We start from the raw sequence: 24,942 nt of genomic DNA, 5'->3' as shown, positions 1-24,942 counted from the left end.
TGTTTTCAGATGTTTATAAGCTATCAGAATCTCAGTTGCCCTTGCATTTTTCTGGTTCCCAAACATTGTCTAAATAAGCATTTCCCTTCTTTAATTTCTTTTTTTTTTAAATCACAAAATATTTTTCTCCATTCATGGAATACTCCTGAAATGTGTAGAAGTTGCAAGTGTAGTTTTGCTTCCCCACTGACACCAAGTTTGCTGTCTGTGCGAACTCTGCACGACTCATCTGTCCTCCCTGTACAAAACACTGTTCCCTAAAGACAACAGCATTAAAGACTCCAACCAGCATGAAACAAACAAAATGTTTAAAAATTATTATATTGATGTAGTTACTTACCAAGCACATCTAAATTATATTAAAGCAACCAAAATATCTTTACAATCCCCAAGGCATGTCACAACTTTTGAGCACCCATAATGTTTGGAAACTGAAAGTTGAGAAATTTGACACTCCCTAAACAGGCTCATATGTGTATCCCTCTATCCCTCCCGCTATAATGTCTTCTGATGATGTCCTACATAGCAATTCACGTTTAGAGCTCATTGCCTGAATACTTTAATAGGAATACAAGACATAAAGGACCTGTGGGAAATATGAAAGCCATCATTTATCTGTGAAAACATTCCTGCATCTAGACATATCCTCTTTCTCTGGGAAGTATTTTTTAGGCTTGAAGTATGCCTCTAATTCACTCCCCCCCCCCCCACCGCCCCTCAAAAAAATACTAGGTATATACTGGTACAGATTACGCTCTCTTTAGCTGACAATTAGTTTCCTATGAGTCAGCTGCACTTAGTATTTCATAGATCCTGGAAGTTCACAGCTCATTCTTAGTCCATGTCTTTTTTAAATTTTATTTTCTTATAATAGATATATGCCTATAAACTTAGGGAGGTCCCATATAGCTATTATTATCTTTGTACTGTGTGCTTGATCAAGTTCAGAATTAGACAGAAAAAGAGATAGAAAGATAGAGTGGATGGGCAGTATTTGTTTCCATAAATTGCCGATGTTTCTTGATAAAAATTTCATAGATGACGGAACAAAGAGGCACAAATCATTCTTAGGTTGTTGTTGTTTATACTTACAATCAAAATTCCTGCAAAGGTTCTTATGTTTTTCACTAAATCCAACAGTGTACTGGCAACTAAAGACATGAACTTTGGAGGGAGAAAAGAAAAGACTCATTAGTGTGTTTATTTTTTGACATTCTTTAGTCTTAAGAGAGAAAAGCAAAATTAAAATCTATACCAAAAAAAATGAAATTACTGTAATGTTTGGGATGATCCGTAAAAATCTGAACACAATCAGCATATTTGCTAGACGAACCATGTCCCATAGAGACAGCAAGCCCAACATTTCAGGTCTCCTAGAAGAACAGAAAAAAAAAAAGATTTGCAGGGGAAAAAACAGAGAGGAGCAACCAGCAACATTAAATGTGGTTGCTCTTTCAACCAACCAAAACATAACTTTAGCAATGCCAGATATTGAAAAAAAAGAGAGATAAAAACCAAGACCATACATAATAGCCTGAATCTTAATTCTCCATTCTTGAATGATTTTGTTAGTCATTATTTCAAGATTAAATATAACAGGATGGAGCTTACACATATTTACAACAGTTTCAAAGGTGTTGTGATCTGATAGGGTTATACCACTTTTATTTTTCACTCCTTTTTATAAGGTTTCCTTACCAAGACATACAATATCAATGCTATGTGGCAAAATCCCAATATTGTAGTCTTTTCTCTGTAGAAACATAGACCTTATATTCACACTATTTTAAAAGAGTACCTTGATAATTCCAAATTACTGAATCAGTCAGAAAAAAATTGTTTTGCATGATGTAAGAAATAGCTTCTGCTTTTGAGTTTTTCTACTCCAATATTCCAACAGAACATATTCAACTGTTACTACCATTAAAAAAGTGCTGTAGATACCAATTTCAAAGTAACCAAACATTGCTTACTAGGGACACATACCAGCCTGGATGAGGAAACCCATATACAGCAAATGTGGACACCTCCAAAACCTTTGAGAAGAAAAGAAGTAAAAAGTAAAAATTATAACCAATTTGGGTATAACATGTCCACCTGTCAGCAAAAACAGGCCAAAGCTAGCAAAATGATTTCCTATCTGTGCAGCATCTACAGTGACCTCCAATGTTGTTCAAGAGATGGGAGCAGACGGCAGGGGAGAGGCAGCAAAAGGGCGCAAGGAAGAAGAGATTAAGAAGTCCATTTGTTCATCATTGGGTCAGAGCCATTTATTATAAATTAATATTATTCAAGTATAACATGGGAAAAGAAAATGAACAATGACAATGCTCAACAAGAAGTTTTTAATTTAAAAGGAAGACAGTTTTGAATTTAAAATTAGCACCACCACCCCTTCCATAGTGTTTGACAGGGTAAAAATAAGTGGTAAATACAAATAAAGTCTTATATTTTGCCCATTTCAACTGCCAACTTCTACTGAAATCATTCCCGGAAATATATATGTGCATGTCTGCATGTGTGCATGCAGGCATCATAGCCTGAAATGAAATTAAAAACAAGGGCAATGCTAGCCAAAATATTACACTGTCATTCAGTCAATGAGTACTAAATAAGTTAATTTCCTATCAAACATCTCATCTGAATAAGGTCAGAAGAGTGAGTTGATTCCCATCTACCTATCTTCACAGACATATATGTGCATACTATATATGTCCATATATACCTACATACAAACACCCCACCCTCTTATTTAAAAATCCGTGGTAGTGCAGTGGTTAGAATGTAGTACTGCAGGCTACTTCTGCTGACTATTCAATTCTCACCAGCTCAAAGCTGACTCAGCCTTCAATCCTTCCGAGGTTGGTAAAATGAGGAACCAGACTTTTTTTTTTTTTTTTTTTTGGGGGGGGCTCTAAAGCACTGTGAAGCAGTATATAAGCCTAAGTGCTATTGCTATTTGAACACGTACAAAGAACAACATACACACCCACTTAGAAAAATGGAAACCATGGCCTCAGAAGCGATAAGAGGTTTTCATAAAGTTCAAAGGAATATCTTAATGAGATTTGTTCCAAAAAAAAAAGCACTTCTTGAAAACTCTTCTGGAAAAACTATTATGTAAAAGCAGAAGGGAAATAATTCCATGACACTTACCATCAGAACCAAAGTCAGAAGTCCATCGAATATGTTGCTTGGATAGGATAAGTATCTTTTTAATCCCAAGGCCACTAATTTCAGCACTATTTCCAGAAGGTAGTACAAAATGAAGAAACAGTTTGTAACCTTGAAAAAAGAGAGTTAAAGTGCAATTAAAACCAGAGCTTTTAGCGAATAACAAGAACAGGGTCTCATGGGAACAGATGGTCTTACCCCTAAGAAAAAGTCATCTCGGAGAGTAGGTGGCTTATCTGCATCTATTACCATGACTCCCTGGGAAGGAAAATGATCACAGGTTATCAGAGGCAAAACAACTGTAGTACATTATAATAGTGCATCTAGGACATATAAAGTAGTCATGAAAAATTACACACTCCATGAAAACTGTTAGTCAACCAACTGACTACTATTTGTTAGGTACAAAGTTATTACTGCATGCCAATCAACTTTTAGAAGATTTTCTAGGCTAATCTCACCAGTCGTATATGAACTGATCACTGAACTGCTTTTTATTTGACTCCTCAAATAATATAAGCATGCAATGGCTTATAGAAACATATCCCCCAGGCCTATAGTATTCAAGAACACATTGTTAGGCTACTCCCACAAGGTCCTGCTTATATACAACTGCAAACATAAATATCAGCAAAGTCATTGGATAAAATATCTGACCAAGACTAGAGAGATCTAGGTTCAAATCCTGATTTATCATGAAACATCTTAAGATACAGCTGGGCAGTTGCACAGCCTCAACCTAATTTATCTCACAGTTGTAAAAATAAAATAAAGACATCAGGCCAGTCCTTAGGTGCTGGATCCTTAATCCAGGACTCCTGTCAGTGGACCAGATGAAGCTAACTTACATAAAATGATTAGAGATTTCCTAATACTTTAAATACTTTTCTTAAGTATTTTTCTTACATACAATATGGAAAGGACTTTCCCTACCAAGAGAAGACGCTACTTCGAATGGTACCATATACTTACGCATACGCAAAAAATATTTGCTACTGCTACAACGTTTCCTAAATAGCCAAAATAGTGATGGCCAAAGATAAACTGAACTCGTTGTAAGAAGGGTGACTGATAATCTGGTTTGGGAGGACGCTGAAAAGAAAGCAGAATAAAAAAAGTCTGTCAGGAATTATTTTTACAGAGTGCTTTGAAGAAAATGTGGCCTTGGGATATTGTCTGAAAAGGGCATACCATTTCATCAGTTTGATGCATACGCGTGAGCAATGTCTGCTATTGAAAGCACTGCAAATAGTCCTTGATTTACAACCATCATTGAGCCCAAAATTTATGTTGCTAAGTGAGACATTTGTTAATCGAGTTTTATCCCATTCTATCACCTTTCTTGCCATAGTGGTCACGGTAGTTGTTAAGTTAGTAACATGGTTTTAAGTGAATCTGCTTTCCCCCATTGACTTTGCTTGTCAGAAGGTCACAAAATGTGATTATGTCATCCCAGGGCATTACAATGGTCACAAATATGAGTCAGCTGCCAAGCTTTTAAATTTTGATCACATGATCATGGGGATGCTGCAATGGTCGTGTGGAAAAAGGTCATAAGTCACTTTTTTCAATGCTGTTGTAACTCTAAAACAGTCACTAAATGAACTGATGTAAATTGAAAATTACCTGTATATATGATTCTCCTTAAGTTTATCCTCTTTTTAAAGGCTGGGGGGAGGCGGGGAGGATATCATGACAGAATGGCAGAAAAAGAAATTATACCCACATCTTTTTAAATGCATAGCTTGGACAATGGTTCATTAATAAAAAGGCTTCTAATCCAAAAATGGATATGGCTCAATTATCAGCACTGAATATAGTACTTATCAATATCTGAACAATTCAGAGCAGGGGTCTCCAACCTTGGCAACTTTAAGACTTGTTGACTTCAACTCCCAGAATTCCTCAGTTAGCAAGACTGGCTGAGGAATTCTGGGAGTTGAAGTCCACAAGTCTTAAAGTTGCCAAGGTTGGAGACCCCTGATTTAGAGTATACCTGGTACGTAGGTAGGCTCTGGCATAGTAGACAGTATCCCACTGTTGTAGATATTTTTACACAAATTACTGAAAATATTACATTCCTCATAAGAATCTTAAATTTAGGCAGCAGAACATTAGTAGTCTCATTTGAAAGCAGAGAAACACTACTAACAGGATACATAACTTCCAACCTCTAGAATGCTTCTAAAAGTCACTACTCAGACAAAATATTTAATTTACAAAAGGGGAAACATTCGTTCGTCTTAATCATGTCTATTTCTCTGATTCATAGCCAGCTTACTTTTGGTACCACAAACTATTGAAGCCAAGAGTGACTTTTGGCCTGCATTTCCTGTTCTGATGTTATGTTCATCCATCCATCCTTGCCATTCACATATACAGCCCTCACCACTTCCTGAAAACAAAGTTTCAGAAATGTCTTTTGAAACATGTCCTTGTTTCTTATCACTTTCCATTGTACAGAATTTCAAAGTGGTTTTATAACAGTGCTACAGGAAAAGAAAAATAGTACGTAAAAGCAGCAGCTAGGGAAAGCCAATAAAAAATGTGAGTCTTCAAGGCATACTTAAAAACATACTAAAGCATGTTTTAAGCATACTTAAAAGCATACCAGCTACTGGACAGGTGTACCCCTGTAAAAATCTGTCCAGTTTCTTGATATTGCCAATAATTGTTTTTCAATTTCATTACATATATAGACAGATTCAAGTATTTAGAGCTCACAGGTTTATACAAATCACATCAACAATAGTTAGTCTCATACCTCTTTAACTTTATGCTTGTCAAGTTCATCAAAAAGTGTCTGAAACTGAGTAGCTGTCAGCCCTCCTGGGGGACAAGATTGCAGTTTCTGCACATGGAACAGAAACAGGTATGAATCACACTTGGGTCTATAAAAACAGTTATCTTTAAAACAAACTAAAGTAACACATACTTAACTAAAAATGGTGTCCTACCCTAATGATTGCTTCTTTGCAATAGGAATCCATTTTTACTTTCTGGAGGACTTGAAGGAGAGCTTCAGATTGGACACACAAGCTAGGAAATCAAAAGACACATAAACCTTCTGCTGTTCAGCCTTCACACAAACATACCTTGTGCATAATTATGCACAATTACTAATTAACATTTAATATTGCACAGTACTTAAGCAAAATGGTTTGGATAAGATCAGGATATGTGGGACTGATTGGGGTAGATTGTAGGGTGACATCAAAATATAATTTTATCATATTTTATTTATCTATATATTAAATTATTGTATTTTATTCCAATTTCTTTGTAAACTGTATTTTATTCCAAATTCATTTTAAATTGTTTTTATCGGATTTTAGTTATAATAATTAGTGTCTAGAACTTTGCACTTTGATATGGCCCAAGGGCTAATCAATAAATTAAACTAATTTTCCACCAGTTCTTTAAGATGTCTTTCACTTACGTATTTTTATTGATTGCAGTCTCTGTCAAAGAACAAAGAACTTCAAAGGCAGCCCGGATTCCCAAGCGTCTCCGGAAAAGCGATGACTGAATTGATTTCTAAAAAATGTATGAAAGGAAAGCCCATCGAAATTAACAGCAGACAGATACAGATTACTACTCCAACAGATATTTGTATAGGTCATTACTATACAGACCACTAGTCCAATAGATATTTATAAAGGTCATTACTGTGAAAGATAAAAGTTACAGAATGTTTTGAAACAGCAATTACTGAAACCCAAAGATTGGTTTTGCCAGAAGTACAAAATCAGGATGACCAGAAAGGAAATGAATATTATCCAACTATAAATTTCTCAAATTTCTCAATATCAATTCAAAGGAATTATGAATACGAATCTCAGAAAAACAAGCTACTTTCTGACCTACTTAGGAGCCAAAGGTAGATACCACAGGTGGCTCTATTCCCCATTTTTGTAGTACGCAAAGACCAACACTCAACAACTAATGTCCAAGTCATAGAGGCTAACGAAAATCAAAGGAAGGACATGTATGCCGTGTGACAAATTAAAATACGGAAAAATATTTAACACTGCCTATTCAAGGGGAAAATTTCAGTCCATATACTGCAAATGTCATCAGTATAGCATCAGCCCAGTGCTTAATGAAAGATTAACTTGTTTCCATTAACCAAAGTTTATCCAATATTAAAACATGGAAGTTGAAGAAAATATTTTATTGCTTACGGACAAGAAACCCAGCAGTGTTATTTCATATATTTTTTATAATTGTAATACAAAGGGACAATATTTATATAGTAAAGACAAATCTTGCAGAGGAAACTCTTTTTTGTGTGTTTATATAGGCTTTCACTGAATGTTAATCTGTTGGAATACATGTGAGAATGTATTTGTATTGCAACAATTACAGAATTATTCAGTCAGTAGATGGCAGTGTTTAGTTTGCGTAATCTATGGTTCCTTTTGTTCTGACAGTTGAAACCATTAAGCAAGGCCCATGGTGACTGTACACTATACACTTTATTTACCCTGTATGGCTATGTAACCATCCTCTGTTACCAATCTGTATGGCTATATAATAAACCTCTGCTACCATTTCTATATAATAAAACAGAATTTCTAATTTCCAACAAATTCATGTATTCAGCTGAAGTGTTGCCAGCTAACAAAATATCAATGTTATGTTGAATTCTACATAAGCTCAGATCATTACATTCTTTTGTTAATTTTTGACAAGTTAATTACATTTTGTTTATGCAATGGATATTATATTACTTTTTTTCTATAATCTGAGAAGACTAGAAACAGAGGCTGTTTAGAAATAGAGCCATGTTTAGAAATCAAGTGGGAAAAACTTCACCGCATGGGAGAAATTGTGTCATATGAAGAGAACTTTGGAAAAGACACATGTTGGATATCTGAAAAATCTAGTCTGATCTATATCCATTCTGCAATTAAAATATCATAATTATGGAATGAGCAAATATCTTGCTGAAAAATGCTTATTCACCATTTTAGTTTTCCAAACTTTTAAGATTATGATTCCATTCACATAAGAAGAATGTCACAATCATCATCACAATGGGACAACCACTAGTCTATGGCAGGCAGTCAAGTTCATAAATCATGGTCACAACATTGACATGGCGGCAGCATTTTCCTCCACAGCAGAAGTGTAAGTTCAAGAATATGATGTTTGTAAGGTCTCCTTATATCTACCATTTCATGGTGACAGCTGGGATGACACAGTGGTTAGAATGCAGTACCACAGGCTACTTCTGCTGACTGCCATCTGCCTGCAATTTAGCATTTCGAATCTTACCAGATTCAAGGTTGACTCAGCCTTCCACCCTTTCGAGGCTGGTAAAATGAGGATCCGGATTGTTGGGGGCAATATGCTGACTCTGTAAACCACTTAAAGAGGGCTGTTAAGCATTATGAAATGGTATATAAGTCTAAGTGCTATTGCTATTGCTGTTCCAGTTGCCATGACATCAAACACTACATTTCCTGTTCAGTAGCCTAAACTCTGATTTAGCACTTTGAAACTATGATAAATTGTAACATTTTGTTAAACCTCACTTACCAAAAGATATCCCCGAAACTGATTGTATATTATTGCTGTCAACAAGTTCATCAGAAATAAGTTTCCTGTAACAATATGAAATTATCTTATTTTTTTTAGGCAACAGTATAGTTTTATTTGTTTTCTTCCTGCAAACTACAACAAAGAATTAACTCAATCTTTACATTCCACTCAATCTGAACACACAATTGAAAGAGCATACTAAAGCAACTATGGCAAGAACCTTGCTTACTCCTTGTATTGTTAAAAAGAAGCAATACAACAAAATGCAATGACAGAAAATTGCCTGTGGAAGAGCGCATGCAGCCCTCATAAAGGATCAGGAGAACCATGCAGTACTAGGAAGTATGAATCACCAATTAAATTGAAAAGAAATAAACTAGATAAATCTCATAGGATTGCATTACGCAGGCACATGCTAGGTCTACAGTGTGTTGAAAGCCTTCTCATAAAACATTGCCAATTAATATTTGTTTGCTTCTCTACAGCCTCTTCTCTGCACTACCATCCTAGACAAGATGGAATCCCTCATTTTCTGCAAACATTCTGAACACCTCAACAGACTCCGGGAGTGCCATAGACATGTCTACTGTGAATTTCCTTAGTCAGGAATCAAAAACTTACAGCTTTCCTTCAGAAGCTCAGAATTAGTTATACTCCAAATTTCTTTTCACCTGGCTCCCTGTCCTGATTACAACCTGCCAGGACACAAGTTTTCCTCTAATGAATTTCCTAGGGGAGTTTATAAGTTGCATTTAGGAGCTATGGTGGCACAGTGGTTAGAATGCAGTACTGCAGGCTATTTCTGCTCACTGCTGATTGCCAGCAGTTTGGCAGTTCAAGTCTCACTGGCTGAGGTGAATAAAATGGGGAGCCAGATTGTTGGGGGCAATATGCTGACTCTGTAAACTGCTTAGAAAGGGCTGTAAAGCACTGTGAAGCAGCATATAAGTCTAAGTGCTATTGCTATTGTTATTTACAAGTTCCCAATAAAACTAGTGAATCCTTCCCTGCTTAAGATGATACGTACATTGTAGCCCTCAGAGCTTAAGAGCAGAATTCACTAACAATCAGAAAAGTAGACCATTGGTTACCCTTATATCTTCAGTCACACCTCCATTTAGCCACTCACTTTTTATGCACATTCTGAAATTACCATCACATGGTAAAGAATGAGTTTACAATGCATGGCTTCTTTGGGTCTTCTATTCAAAGAAACAATCAACTTACCTATCACAGTGAAGAGTATAAAGAAGATGCAATATGCTCGATTCTTAGAATATGCAGGAATCATCACTGTCCAATAGTTAAAAAAAACAATAAATCAGGTTTAAGAAATGTCATGTTTAAGGTACTAATAATTAATAATAATCCTTAAACAGAGACTTATGTAGTTTTTAGCAGTGAAACAGGGAATTCATTTTAGCAGTTATTTGGGAACTCATCATTATCTGATGCAAATAAGGGTCTGCAATTCCTGGTTTGGGTTAGAAGCTACGTAATAGATTACAAAGGCCTATTTGATCATGCTAAGCCTTATCTTAATCTAGCTTTTTTGCCCCTCTCATAAAACTCTCTGCCAAAAAAATATCTCAGAAATATCAAAAGAAGGGTTTAAAAGGGAACAGGCCATTTTTCCATTAGCCTTCCCATTCAACTAACATATGGAGAGCTCCTTGGGAATCAGGCATTCTTTAAACCTATGTAATCAAATATGTACATTCTACCCCCAAACGAGAAGTAAGACAGCAGCTCTTGGTAGACCTGTTCTAGATGAAGGTATACAATGTCTTTTGAACACCCTCAAACTTAGTTACTATCACTAGTTCTTGTGATGATGAATTCCACATATTAATTATTCAATGTTTTTATGGAATCTGGATCAGCATATAATATGAGAGAAAAAAAAGTTATTTATATACACTTTTTTGGGGGGTGGGGGGGATAAAATGTTGCTAAAGAATGAAGAATCTCTGAGGTTAGCCACAAATTAAGAAGGAAGAAGAAAGTATTTTTGGAAAAGGATCCTTACCATCTGGATTGTTTGCAGTTGTCAACAGTACCAGCAATGAAGTTAATGAATCGGTCAAATTATGAAAATATCCTTGCCATTCTTTATCCTGTTGGGCATCCTAACCACAGAGAACCAAACTGTTAGCAAACAGAGTAACCAATCAAAGGCACTTAAGAGCTATGCACTGTCACCTTTGGCCACCCATTCAATCCAATCAAATATCAAATACAGATTTCATTTAATGGGCTGAAAGGAATCTAGTTTATACAACCCAAGGTAATCAACCCAATTACTTCTCTTGCAGTTGCTTCAGGCAGACAAGTATTTCAATATCCAAATACAAAAGACATTATTTAAACTGCAGAAAAAAGAAATGTAGGACAGAACACATCTGGTCTCAGATAGTACTTCGTTTTAGTAACTTGTTTTCTGGTCAAAACAAGCTATTTCCACATAGCACACTCTATGTTGATGTAATGTTTAACTAGTTACAATTTGGAACCTGTTCCTTCTATACTACATTAATATTGGAAATTCAATCCTATAAAATAAAAACATTGCAAATGGTAATTCCAGATAATCCAACAGATTTTATTTTTCCTTCATGAGACTAAGTGGAATGCAAATGCCAAAGGGGGCAGTGATTGGGAATACAAGAAAGGCATGTAAGGAAAGAATTATGCACTACTCTGGCCCATCCAACAGATTAAAAATTCTGCCTTCTATACCAAAAAGGCCTATTTTTATTCAGGTTTGTTACTCATGCATAGTCAGCTCTGAGTATACATGATGGGAATTGACACAGAATGTACAGGAACCAAATGAAAAAACACATACACACACACACACACAGAGGGAAATATAGCAAAGCAAAAAGTCAAAGGCCGTTGCCTTGTAGAATCTAACCTGCTTAATAGGACCTGTACTGTTTGTATGAGATGATTTTATCTTCACTTTACTCAGGAAACGCTTTGAACATAATATTAGGCAACAGGACTGAAATGTATCATTTTTCTCACACAATTTTCAATAAAGTTAATTTTCAAAAATTAGCTCCCTATGGCCATGGAGGAATCTTGACATGCAACCTTAACAAATGCAAAATTTAAAGGGAAAACAGGGCAGCAAAAGCTGACGTAAGAGAGGTGAAAATTACAGAAGAGGATTAATATCTTATCTACAACTTTCCAGACGGAATACAGAAAATGTTCAGGAGAAACGCTGGTAGATCTCAGCTATGAAATTGTCCTTCACAGAAAATGCAGAAGTTATTTAGTTCTGCTCTACCAGGAAATGTAAGATGCCGGAAAGAATCATGTCTTGTAATTTTACTGACAATGTGACAATGGTATGAATAATTATCAAGTAAAATGATGAGCAAGGGAAAAAGTTGGGCAGATTTATCATGATGTTATATATATATAACATACATACATACATACATACATACATACATACACACACATACAACTTTTTATGTCTATCTATCTTTCTATCTATCGTGTGTGTGTGTGTGTGAAATACTACTCACACATCAACACGAAATCTATAGAACCATAAAGCCTACAAACTTGAAATTTGGCATGTATGTTCCTTTTGACTTCTAGGTGCTCACTAAGAAAGGATTTTTCAAAATAACCATCAGAGCATTAGTATTTCGTATATTATTATTAACATACTCTGATGCTAAGGAGTTCTTCTCTCCCTCCCCACCTGAAAATAAATCTGTTCCAAATGCAAAACACAAGCAGATGAGAGGAGTTTCAGTTTTACTTTCACAGCACCCAGCAACTTTAGTACAGAATAGTTAAGCTAACCCACAGCCAGGCTCCTTGCTGTCTCCTTCTTGCTCACACAGCAAATACTGTTTCACTTTCCAAACACATTGATAGGATTCTAGCCAGATGAATACCAATGGATGCTGGTAGGCAGAGGCAGAATTTTTTCCCCCTTATTTTCCTCCCCAAAGACTAAGCCTGACCACATAGTTTCATAGCGAAGCACGGGTATGGAGCTAGTATTTCTATATAAACAACTGTTTTGTCCTAGACAGAGAACCAAGATTTCATTACATATGTTACTTACTTTTGTCCGAGCAAACAGCAGCATGCCAAACATGGTAAAGAGAAACAGGTGAACAGCTAAGAGCAGCATAACACTATTAGGGAGAAAATATAATGCCAACGTTATTCCTTCATGACAATACAGGACATATGTAAGGAAAGAGATGCCATAGGCAACAGTCAGAAGTGAACCAGAAATATATATATATATTGTTCCTACAGAGGAAAATGTGTCAAATGAGGAAACTAAGCCAAATGCATCTAAAACTAAGAAGGAGGTGATGCTACTTTAGTGGACACCTTCAAATGCCAATGAAGAATTTTTCACTCATGAGAGCAGACTTCCTCCTATGTCACCAAAGTCTCAGCTGCAGAAATCTTATTGCCAGCTGGACAGGGGAATGTCATCACTGCTGCTCTTTGGAGCATTTTCATTCTTCCAGCACTGGTCCCAACCCAAACTTATTCAGTTTTCCATTGTTTTCTTTCTCAAATGTTAGTCCCAATGTGAAAGAATGTATTTATTAGAGACTGGCAAATACTAGGAATGTGCATTTTGAAGGTGCAATATTTGGGGGACCAGTAGATCATTTGGCTTTTCCTCCAACTGTCCCAATTCATCAGTTTTTGGAGTTTTCCTAAAGGGAAACTTTCCAAAAGCATAAGCGTTTGTGGTGTTTTACTTATGGAAAACTGCTCAATTATTGCCAGGATAAATGTTGCCCAAATATTCTACTACCAAAATGTAAATTTGACTTACCTCTAGCAGGCACTATGCATTGTGACATACCTTGTAATTTCTGGCAATGTCCTCTTGATGCTTTTTAGTGTTTTCTTCATCATTGAAGAATTCTGAAGAAGGAAGAAAGGTCGAAGGATACGTCTGATCCTCAGGTTCTAAAAAAGAAAACATTTAGTAATGACCACAAAAGCAGAACAATACCTTTAATTAATTCAGCCATTAATTCAATAATCATTATGTATGACTGCAATAACCACAAAGTCAAATAAAATCCACAATCCCTCGCATAATGCAGTCATCAGATTAACACCCAGATCTCTCTATTGCACAGTAAGAATTAGGAAGAAGCCCTTTGCAGAATTAATTTTCACCTGTGACCCTCCTAAAGTCAAAATCAAGACTTGCCGAGTCCTAAAAACTACTGCAAAATAAAATTATCTTAAAAAGCAGATGAACAAGCCCATTAAAAAAAAAATCTGTTTTCTGTATAAGGTGCTATTGCTCTGCAGATAACAGTTACTTACTGTAGATGACTGTTTTAACTAAGTTATTAGCCTCAGTTACCAGATACATTTAACGTTTTTGAACTATCCTGACAAATTTTCATAGGATATGCATCTTCTGTGGCCCTCAGCATGCCATGCTAAGGCAGATATAGTTCTCAAGCATATAGTATTGGTACAGCTTGGAGACAGGTATAAAATTATGCTGGAAAAATTCAACTTCTGTGAAGGTACAGCAAGAACATAATGCCACAATCAGAACAGTGACCCAGATATCTGACAAGGGATATCTGACATTGCAAAATTTTGTTACAGGTTCTATTTGCTTCTTCTCTATATGGTATCATTTACTGATTGCTTAAAACCAGCACCTTTCCTTTCATCTCTCCAAAATGCTAATCTGAGAATTACCACAAATTTATCCATTTTATCCTCATAACTCTATGAAAGAGGTTAAGCTCAGACATCCATGGGCTTTCAGTGCGGTTTAATAATTAAAACTTCAGACTGGAAGATCAATGATGTACTTCATTGGGTGACCTTGGGCAGTCGATTCTAAACTTACTTTGCAGCAGCATTAGGAGGATAAAATAATTGTGGAAGGTACAATCACACACCCTATTTTTTGGAGTATAAGACACACTTTTTCCAGCCCCCAAAATGGGTGGAAATGTCTGTGCATCTTATACAGTGAATGTTGCCAAAGCCTCCACTTACCAGCCGATCCCCACCCTCCCAGCAATTTGCCCCCTTGCATCAAACAGCCTGATTAGCACAAGTAGCTGAGTGCCAGTTGGATTGGCCTCCCAACAATCAGCTGTTTCAGGCTGCAGGAATTGCCATTGCCTATTGCCACCTCTGCGTGCCTCATTTTTAGCCTCCGCATCCTGTTTTCTGCCTCCACGTGCCCATTTTCGGCCTCCGCGCACCCCAGGCCAAAAATGGAAAACGAAATGAAGAGACCAAAACTGGGGGGGGGGGGGAGCGCGGAGGCAGCAATAGACAATGGCAATCTCTACAGCCTGAAACAGCTGATCATCGGGAGGTCGATCCAACCAACAATTAGCTGCTTGTGCTAATCAGGCTGTGCTGAAGCTGAAACTAACTGTTTGCTGCAAGGAGGCAAATTTCTGGGAGGCAGGGGTAGAGGCAGATTTTTTTTTTCTTGTTTTCCTCCCCAAAAGCTAGTTGTGCCTTATACTTCGGAGAATCTTATACTCTAAAAATACAGTATATCATTCAGAGCTTCTTAGTGGAAGGACAAAATTAAAAGGATCATATTATTTATCACTGCTGTTGTAATTATCATCATACATATTTATTTTATTACAGAACTCAGACCAAGGTCATGCTAGTTCTAAGTTTTCCATGTGTAAACACAGAATACACACTGACGATAGCAGGTATACAACAAAGCAGCATTCGTGTTTTATTTGTCCCAACTCCATATCAATATGATCATGAGCCATCTTTGAATCCCTGCCTCCCTGACATTCAACCAAGCATCCACATTGCCTTACTTCATGACAGGAAGAACTCAGCGAAATGCTCCAGTCTATAAGGGAGATGAGCAGGACCAGGATGTAGGCCATTAACCATTTGGTTTTCCGAAATTCTTCCCATCCAATTAAGTAGCTCTAGTGAATCAACATATTTGAATATCAGTTAGGCATATTCATAAGCAAAAGGATCCAAATAATTTTCTTGTGATATTTTGGTAAACAGCCAAACCAGCTATTAAGGACATGGAAGATCTGATCATGTGGTAGCTTTGGAGACTATGTTCCCAATCCCAGTCCCTAAAGACAAAATTTTTGATCAAAAATGTTTTAATCTATTTGGTATACATTTATGAGCACAAGCATGAAATCTACATTCCCACCAAACATTATACTTGGATTCTGAGCAACATGAGCAAAAAGGGGTGCTTAAAAGATGAGACAAAGCCTGCATTTAATTTCAGTGTAAAGATAGCATTTAAATTAATTGCAATTGTTATGGTTTCTTTCTAAACATTTAATCTTGTATCTTTCCCTTACAAGAAAGATCACAATTTTGCAGCATCTTTCAGGAGATTAAACCCAGGGTTTGGGACTCACAAATGGCTCAGAGTTCTCAGATAATATGCCTCTAATTTAAATTTTCAAAAATGAAATTTTCCTGAGATTTCATTTTTGGAGCTGCAAACAGGCACAGAGACTTTAGTGTACCCTTTTCCAAACTTGGCTTCTTTTAAGATTACAATCCTCAATCAATAGAAACTACAGGCTGTTAATTTATATTTTAAAACAAATAATCCATCGCATCTGGGAGAATTAATTTGCAATGATTAAAATAATCCCTTTGAACCCACATTTTGGGACCCTGGTAAGTTGCACAGAACAAAGAGGAGATTTGTATCATAATCATCTTTATAAGTTACCAAGAAGTCCCAGTGATAGCAAAAGGAGCAAATCTATCCTGCTATGCTACTTTTTTTGTATTTCAGAAGAAAGGTAATTATGAGTGAATGGGTTATTTCTGGATACAGTCATTGTTTACTCAGCTGTAACAGCCCGCAGAGTGCCAAGGAGACACTGCAATTTGTGTGCCAAGGAGACACTGCAATTTGTGATGCATCCATCTTTCAGCATCAGCCTACCTTAAATATTTTGCAAAGGATTATAATGCAATTATGTTAAAGATATATGATGTATTCAGCTTCCCTAACTAATGTATATAACCACCTTTGTTAAATATATACCTCTGGATAGTTCAGACATTACAATAAACTGCCAATACAGCTGCACTTATATTGGGTTCAACTAAGATCCTGGCTTAACACATGGGGAAGAATCAGGTCTTCACAGCCTTCTAGAGGCCCAAAGGGCCTTCAAGGTCTCAGAGGGGAAGGATGTTCCATAGGGCAGGTGCTATGACTGAGAAGTTGCATCTCCTAGGTCTGGTTAGATGACATAGTTTAATAGAGGGGACCCAGATTATGCCCACTCTGTCAGATCTGATAATAGATAATCTTGGAGAGAAGCAGCTCTGCAAGTAACCTGACCCTGTGCCATACAAAGGTGATAACCAGCACCTTGAATTGTGCCCAGAAGTATAATAGAAGCAGTGCACCTTCTGTAACAACGATGCAAACCTAGCAGACTTTAGTGCACTCTAAAGTGTACTAAAGCCTGCTAAAATGTATTCAGTACCATGAAGTTTCTGGGTGTTCTTCAAGAGCAGCCATGTAGAACGCATTGTAGTAGTTAAACCAGGAAGTTACTAAGGCCTGAAATACTGTAAGCAAAGACTTCTGGCCCAAGAACAGGCACATTGGGCATAGAAAATGGATTTGTAAAAAAGTCCACTAACCACAGCTGCCATCTGTTCTTTCAACAGGAACTGTAGGTCCTGGAGGTTCCTAAATTGCATACCAATTCCAGCCAAAGGGATACCATCAAGAGTTAAAGGTGGAAAATTTCCAGATCCAGGAGGTCCCAAACCCAAACCCAACCCAACCTGCCAGAGTTGAGTCACGGATTTCCCATCCAGACTCTCACAGCCTCCAGAAACTGAGAAAGCACCTTGAAAGCATTGTTTGCCCAGCCAGAGGTTGATATATATCTACATTTTATGCATAATTATAAATCATATCTTACCCAGTGGTTTCCTGTAGATGTTAAATAGGGGTGAGGAGACAAACACTTCACAGAGAAGGGGCCTAGGGCTACATCCAGGCTTGGGATTCTCCCGGTGTAACAACTGGTTCGCTAATCACACGCATGCACAACTATCACTATTACTTACCTTCAATGTTACTTCAGGAAAGTAACACAGTTGAGGCATAGCAATCTGTTCTTCCGTGCAAATCAGTTGAGTAGATATAGGTGAGTACAGTGCAGAGATGGGTGGGTGGGCCCAGTGGTGGGATTCAATTTTTTTACCACCGGTTCTGTGGGCGTGGCTTGGTGGGCATGGCAGGGGAAGGATACTGTAAAATCTCGAGTCAGAGTTGGTATTTGCCGGTTCTCCGAACTATTCAAGACTTCCGCTACCAGTTCTCTAGAACTGGTCAGAACCTGCTGAATATCACCTCTAGGTGTGCCCACATGACTGTTGAAGTGAACCAGTTCGAAGCCACCTGATCATTGCAGCTAGGGGTATCCCTGAACCAGTCCAGACTGGGAGAATCCCACCTCTGGCTACCTCTCTTCCTTCCTTACTCCTTTCCCTCAAATCTGGCTTAGAAGGATATTGAAATCTGCTGCTCTCCAAAGGTCATTCACAAGTTCAGTCAATGCTATCTGAGTAGCATTCAAGGCCTTCTCCAGCGTGCTTTGAAACTGAGCATTTGTTACCTTCTCATCAACCTTCCCTTAAAAAGATTAAAAATCAGGCAAAGTTATCCAAGACGTGATATGGTATGTATCTCAGAGCTCACTAACCTTTACAGAGATGTCTACTATAAAGACAAGGAAGCAAAGCACTTCAATGCTTTCAGTCAGGCCACAAGGAGGTTTCCAAGCTTCTGAGCGATATCGAACATCTGATGTGACAGTAAGCGAAGAAGGTGTTTCAATAAAAGCAAGAGCCAGGATTAGTGTAATGGTGAGAATCAAAATCCTTAGAGAGAGAAAAAAAAACACATGTGGCAATTACAGGGGGGGGAAAAGGCCAAAAGTCATTTTCCAAAATGTTTCATGTCATAAAGTGAATATGCGGTTTCTAAAATGTTGTTTCATGGTGAAATATAATTCAGTTGGCAAAAGCATCATCAAGTTTTATAAAGACTCCTCGCTCAGCTGCGTGTGGCAACAAATCACCTGAAGATGCCAGCTAGGATTGCTGGCAAAGCATCAGGAAATCTATTGTGTCATCTATTGTATTATCTAAACCAGTAAATCGTGCAGCTCAACTCTGCCCTCACAGAAACTGCTCCTATTTTTAAAAAGTCCTTGAAAGAGAAGCAATTAGCGAAAAACTAAAATACTGAAATTTGGAAGCATCAGGAAGGATTGGTGGGATTAGAAAAAGCAGCTGATCTACCCAACGAAACAGAACAGCGTGGGGGGAAAAGTTCTCACCATTGGCAAACTTCTGAATAATACCACCGATAAAGCCACAAGGAGTTAGAATCCACACGATGATTTATAGAACGATACTAAAGAGGTGAAAGATAGAGAGATGATTCAAGCATCACTTTTAATTGGCTCTTCAAATATGGAAGTTCAAGTTTTATAGGTAAATAATAACACTATCGAGGAAACATCTATTAATTACTACACACATTTGGGCCAAAGTAGACATTCTGTAAACATAAAACATGCAGTTATGTATCAGTTCTGTTTTAGTTCATTTCAGATAAAGCTTTCTTTTTTACATGTTTCCAGAATAGTTACCATGGTCCACAGTTTCTATGAGTTTCATTTATTTATTAAATTTTCCAACCATCTCTTATCGAAACAGGGTCCTTCTGCCAGCCGAATGGCATCTCTGCCACAATCTTCCCATATCATTTTTTGAAAAGCCTCTGAAGGTTGCGAAAGTCCTACTGACTGATTGGAAGCCCATTCAATAAGACGCTCACTGCTACTACCAATGTCATGACCATTGCTATGCCATGAAGCTAAGCCATCAATACAGGCGGTCCTTGATTTACAACCATTCGTTTTGTGACTGTTCTAAATTACAACCCTGAAAAAAGTGACTTACTGTTGGCCCATATATTTATGACAGTTCCAGCATCCTCACAGTCATGTGGTCAAAATTCGGGGACTTATCAACCAGCATGTGTTTACAATATTTACAGGATTCTGGGGTCACGTGATTGCCACCTGTGACCTTCTCAGTCAGCTCCAGAAAGCAAATTCAATGGGAGAAGCCAGATTCACTTAATGGCCATGTGATTCACTTATACAACTGCAGTGATTCACTTAAAAACTATGATAAAGTTGCAAAAATCAAATGTGACTCATTTAACAACTGTCTTACTTAGCAACAGAAATTCTGTTCCCAATTGTGGAACATTCAAAGATGTAAAAACATAACATCCACGTAATATTTTTGTTACAAACATTCTGAATTATCTGATGTTATAGATCAGTTGTGTCAAACTCACGATGACATGGCGTCATCATGTGACATATCACAACTTTTTCCCCTTCGCTAAACCAGGAATGGGCGTGACGCATCTGGCCTGCAGGCCGAAAGTTTGACAGCCCTGCTATAGGTGATAAATCTAATCATAAACTAAGTATAAATCAACATTTCAGCAGGAAAGAAGAGTACTGGAGCTTTTACTAACAGTCTTTTACTTAAAACAGTACACTAGGACCAAAGTATACATATGACAGGTAAACTTTTACCTGAATTGCATCTTCAATGAATACTACAGCTTGGTTGAAGTAGAGGTCAGGGTCATTGATGCCTGCAAGATTCAAAAACACAGTGGTTGTAAAATGGTTATAGAATGGCATTCTTTTGTTTATTTGGGAGTGTTCAAACATATTTGTTAACATATCTTAATGATTCAAAGCTATTTCAAGGAACAATTTAAAAAATGAGGATGAGAAACTCCACACCCTTCTTTTGACTAATATCAAGAAAAAGACAAAAGAATTGGCTGTTGTTTAAGTTACTTTAACAAACTAGCCTTTTATGAAGTACATTAACTATATTTTGAAAACTAGCTTATAAGAAAAATCTTATCTTTCCAATGTACTTCTCAAACTGTGGCGAGAGGAGGGCTAATACAAGGTGTAAGTCAGAGACATAGATTACTTCAGTTTTAAGTGCTACCCTCTGCAATCTCAAGCAAACTTCATTTCTCTTTCATGCACATACATTATACTGCATTTCTCTCTCTTGAAGCCAGCTCCCAATTCTAATATGTATTACAATCACATTAAACTCTTTAACAATATGGTTAAGAATTACTAAAATAATACACACAGGGAGCTGTGAGTTTGTTATCAGATCAGGTAGCAGACTCTTCTCAACCAACCCATTATACAAGAGCAGAGCAGAAATATACTTATTTGTCAGAATGCTAGGGCAGCAATAGACATCAACAGACATACAGACATAACCAATATCTATATACTATGCAAAAGAAATAACCAACAAACCAAGAAGTAAAAGAAAACAACCAAAACACTTCACCATCAGCAATCAGCACCCAGACAAGCATAGATTAACTCAAAGATTAACATCAGACCAACAAACTAACAATACCCAAATCAAGGAACTGTCAAATAAGCCCAGTAAACAGCCCAATCAAAGAACATCTAAACCACCCCCACCAACTCTAACAGGGCAAGCAACTAGAATATAAACTGAGAGTAAACCCTACTCCCTACTAACACTGATGTTGCGTAGTTAGGGTAATGAAATGTCTGCAAGAAAACAACCAAACTCAGAGAGCACCAAGCACCCCTAAAATCTTTAATTTCGAAAAAACAAAACAAAAAACAGAAAAAAGCCCTTTCCCACAGAAAGGGTTATTTACAAATGGATTCTTATTCTTTTTAGTAGCTTTTTAAAACTAAAAAGAGCAAGCAGACAAAGGGCAGGGAAGAAATGGCGAACTGAAAGTGGCTTTGCCAAGCGGAGCCGATAACCACAGAGGAATGAAGAGCCAACAAGTAGACTCGTTCTTTTATAATTTCTCTCTGGAGAAGCAGAGATCTTGAGATCATCCACAAGAGCCCCGATAGCCATTCATCCCAAAGAGACTGCAGAACAGCAGTTTCTGACAGTTTAACACTCTAGGTGAAGAAGGAGTAGCCATGTTGTTCAAACAGCAGTAGCATCTTCGATTTGTTATCCACACAAGTCCTAAACTAGTTAAAGAAAGCTCATTTAAACTACCGAGTCAAAAACATACATGTTCATTTATTTACTGGGGAAAATGATCCAATGCTATAGATTTGTAAATGGAAAAGGCGTGTGAAAATTAAGTTTCAGTAACTGGTATGCTCCCCCGCCTTCGTGAGCAATAACTGCAATTAAACGTGTCCCATAACCACTGGTGAGTCTTTCACATCGGCTTGAAGGAACTTTAGCCTGGTTCTTACAAAACAGCTTCAACACGGGGAAGTTGATGGACTTCCTCACATGAACTGTCTACTTCAGACCTTTCCACAACATTTCTATAGGATTAAGGTGAAGATTTTGACTTGGCCATTCCAAACATTAAAACTTTTTTCCATTTTAGCCATTTTTTGGTCATACAACTTGCGTGTTTTATACAGCTGTCTTGCTGCACGACCCACTTTCTCTTGAGCTCCAGTTTAGATACCCGGATATTTTCCTGTAACAGTTTGTTGGTACAATCCAGAATTCATAGTTCCATCAATGATGACAAGCCACCCTGGTCCAGAAGCCGCAAAGGGGACCCAAACCATGATATTGCCACCATCATATTTCAAACACAGGATAAAGTTCTGAAGCTGAGAATGCAGTGGTTACCTTTCACCAAACAGATGATTTTCAATTCAAGCCTAAAAGTCGTATTATGATCTCATGCACCCACAAAACATTCTTCCAATAGACTTCTGGCTTCTCCATGTGGTCTTTTGCAAACAGTACATGAGCATTTTGGAGAGGTGGGGAGAAGAGTCCTAGCTTTCTCCTTGCAATCTTACCAGGCAAACCATTATTGTTCAGAGTTCTCCTGATGGTGGTTTCAAAAACACTGACATTTGCCAATGCAAGAGAGGCCTTTAATTCCTTAGATGTTATTTTGGGGTTCTTTGAGACCTCCCAGAGTATTATATGCCTTGCTCTTGGTTAGTCAACCATTCCTAGGGAGGATAAACAATAATGTTGAATTTGTACACAATCTGCCTGGCAGTGGGCTGTTGAAGTCCAAACTCTTTGGAAATAGTTTTGTAATCTTTTCCAGGTGAGCATCAACAACTGTTCCACAGAGACCCTCTCTTGTTCAAACCATGGTACACTTCCACATACTTGCATTATGAAGATCAGGCTTTAATAATGAACACTCAGAATTCTGTCTTAAAATAACTCACAACCTGATTATCACCCCACTGATTGAAACACCTGACTGAAATTTTCCCTTCAAATGAACCAATTATCCTAGAGATTCACACACTCTTACCTTTTACTTATTCATCATCTTCAATGAATAAATTAACAAGTATAATATTTTTTACTCATTCATTTCATTGGATTCTCTTTAACTAGTTGTAGCATTTGTGTGGAGAAAAACCATGTTTTAAGTCATATACTGCATATGCAGAAGTCCTGAAAATTCAAATGGGTTCTCAAACATTTAAGCACCATGGTAGCTGAATACACAGACAGCTAAAGAAAATGGAGCTTTTCTGAAGTACTGCACACTAAGTATTCTTCTTCAGCAGACTTAGCACCAACCACAAAATTCAACATTTAGGTATTCCCAAGAAGTTTAATGGCAACAAATGATTTAGTTTATTTTTTCTGTTTCATTTGCTGATGTTATTATGCAACTGATGTATTGTGTTTGAATAATCTTGTAAGAATTTTGCTTTGTAAATTACTTGGATGTTGGGAAACCTTGTATTTCAAAGAAACAATTGGAGCAAGGAATTAATAGTTAAGTAATACTCTGAGAGCGAACTTTGCCCAGCCCAAAGGTGGGGAAAAAGAGTAAGGCAAGAGCAGACCTGATTTAGCAAGAAGAGAAATACTTGGGATGACTTAAAAATATCAGAGAATATCACAATACAATTTCTAACCAGAATAATTGTACTGTCACCAATATAGATGATTGCCAGATGGAAACAAAGAATTAAGAGTTCAGTATTCCTTTGCTGCCATCTAGAAGTCAATTGGGTTTTTTATTAGATACAGTAGTCTTGCAATTATTAAGAACAGAAAATTCCATTCAAATTGCTCCTTAGGTGTATTTCAGAATTAGGGGGCAAAGATTGGATTTATACAATGCATTTTGCATTGTTGATGAACACATTGTTACTTTATAAAAAGGGTAAAAACATGCTGAGATGTGTATTAAAGAAATTCCTAGACTAGCTGTCAATCAAATTAAATCAATTTGGTTGTTTTATGCCCATAATCACCCTATATATTTGAAAGATGTATATCTAGCTTGAACTTTCATGTGCAGAATAATATGCACTATGCCCATTAGGTTCCAGAGGGTTATTCCCTTAAGAAAATTGCTTAGGAAGGTAGTCTAATATGCTTCGAAATGGTTTCAAAACCACCTTGTGCAGGAAAGTAATATCAGATGGTTTACTGCTGACCTCTTCTACAAGATCAAAGGAAATCAAATGAAAGAAGCATCGTGTGTAACAGATGATTGCAACAAATTACATGTTACTTCACCCTGACCCTTTATTCTCTACACTTCAGTACATCCAATAAATATGTGTTTATTGGTAGAGACATAACTAGGATAATTAGATAAGTAGAGCAAGGAAGAAAAAATGGGTAAATCTCTAGAAAATCACAATAGACCAGAAACATCATTCTGCTGAAGTATTAAGCAAGAGCGTTTCAAACTGTAGAAACAATTCCAGGAAATACTTCTTATGGAAGGCTGAGAATAGAATGTCTAGAGACACAGCTGAACTCTTGTCTCACTATCATGTGAATGTAATTCATAAATATATTCCTAAAAATTTACTCCAAGTCCTAGAGCAGGGGTCCCCAAACTTGGCAACTTTGAGACTTGTGAACTTCAACTCCCAGAATTCTAGGAGTTGAAGTCCACAAGTCTTAAAGTTGCCAAGTTTGGAGACCTCTGTCCTAGAGGCAGGAGGCATCTAAAGGGGAAAAAAAGTTGGTAGACAGGCCTTTATTTATCAAATTGTAAGGAAAAAATGACAGGTAGGGAAGACCTCAGGTCCCTTGTTCTCTCTGAAAAATAATTATCTACAAGGAGTAAACAACAGA

At 37.2% G+C, this 24,942-nt stretch overlaps 1 protein-coding gene across 1 annotated transcript in view; it reads right to left on the bottom strand.

Annotated features, from left to right (window-relative positions):
• TPCN2 (two pore segment channel 2) overlaps positions 1 to 24,942 on the bottom strand; it is a 42,124-nt gene that overhangs the window by 11,894 nt on the left and 5,288 nt on the right. Inside the window, exons 2-19 of the mRNA XM_026706632.2 lie at positions 20,388 to 20,449; positions 19,107 to 19,183; positions 18,468 to 18,645; positions 15,561 to 15,677; positions 13,586 to 13,692; positions 12,818 to 12,890; positions 10,751 to 10,850; positions 9,949 to 10,014; positions 8,719 to 8,783; positions 6,614 to 6,711; positions 6,132 to 6,213; positions 5,939 to 6,025; positions 4,147 to 4,266; positions 3,373 to 3,432; positions 3,157 to 3,285; positions 1,987 to 2,036; positions 1,274 to 1,373; positions 1,093 to 1,164 (exon numbers count right to left, since the gene is read on the bottom strand). Of these exons, the coding sequence (XP_026562417.1) occupies positions 1,093 to 1,164; positions 1,274 to 1,373; positions 1,987 to 2,036; positions 3,157 to 3,285; positions 3,373 to 3,432; positions 4,147 to 4,266; positions 5,939 to 6,025; positions 6,132 to 6,213; positions 6,614 to 6,711; positions 8,719 to 8,783; positions 9,949 to 10,014; positions 10,751 to 10,850; positions 12,818 to 12,890; positions 13,586 to 13,692; positions 15,561 to 15,677; positions 18,468 to 18,645; positions 19,107 to 19,183; positions 20,388 to 20,449 (1,643 nt within the window). The remainder of the gene's footprint in view (positions 1 to 1,092; positions 1,165 to 1,273; positions 1,374 to 1,986; positions 2,037 to 3,156; positions 3,286 to 3,372; positions 3,433 to 4,146; positions 4,267 to 5,938; positions 6,026 to 6,131; positions 6,214 to 6,613; positions 6,712 to 8,718; positions 8,784 to 9,948; positions 10,015 to 10,750; positions 10,851 to 12,817; positions 12,891 to 13,585; positions 13,693 to 15,560; positions 15,678 to 18,467; positions 18,646 to 19,106; positions 19,184 to 20,387; positions 20,450 to 24,942) is intronic.

The sequence above is a fragment of the Pseudonaja textilis genome, chromosome 1 (genome assembly GCF_049901715.1).
Source record: "Pseudonaja textilis isolate UNSWEBS1 chromosome 1, rPseTex1.2, whole genome shotgun sequence".
NCBI classification, from domain to species: Eukaryota; Metazoa; Chordata; class Lepidosauria; order Squamata; family Elapidae; genus Pseudonaja; species Pseudonaja textilis.
This window is presented reverse-complemented; position numbering and strand designations above follow the sequence as displayed.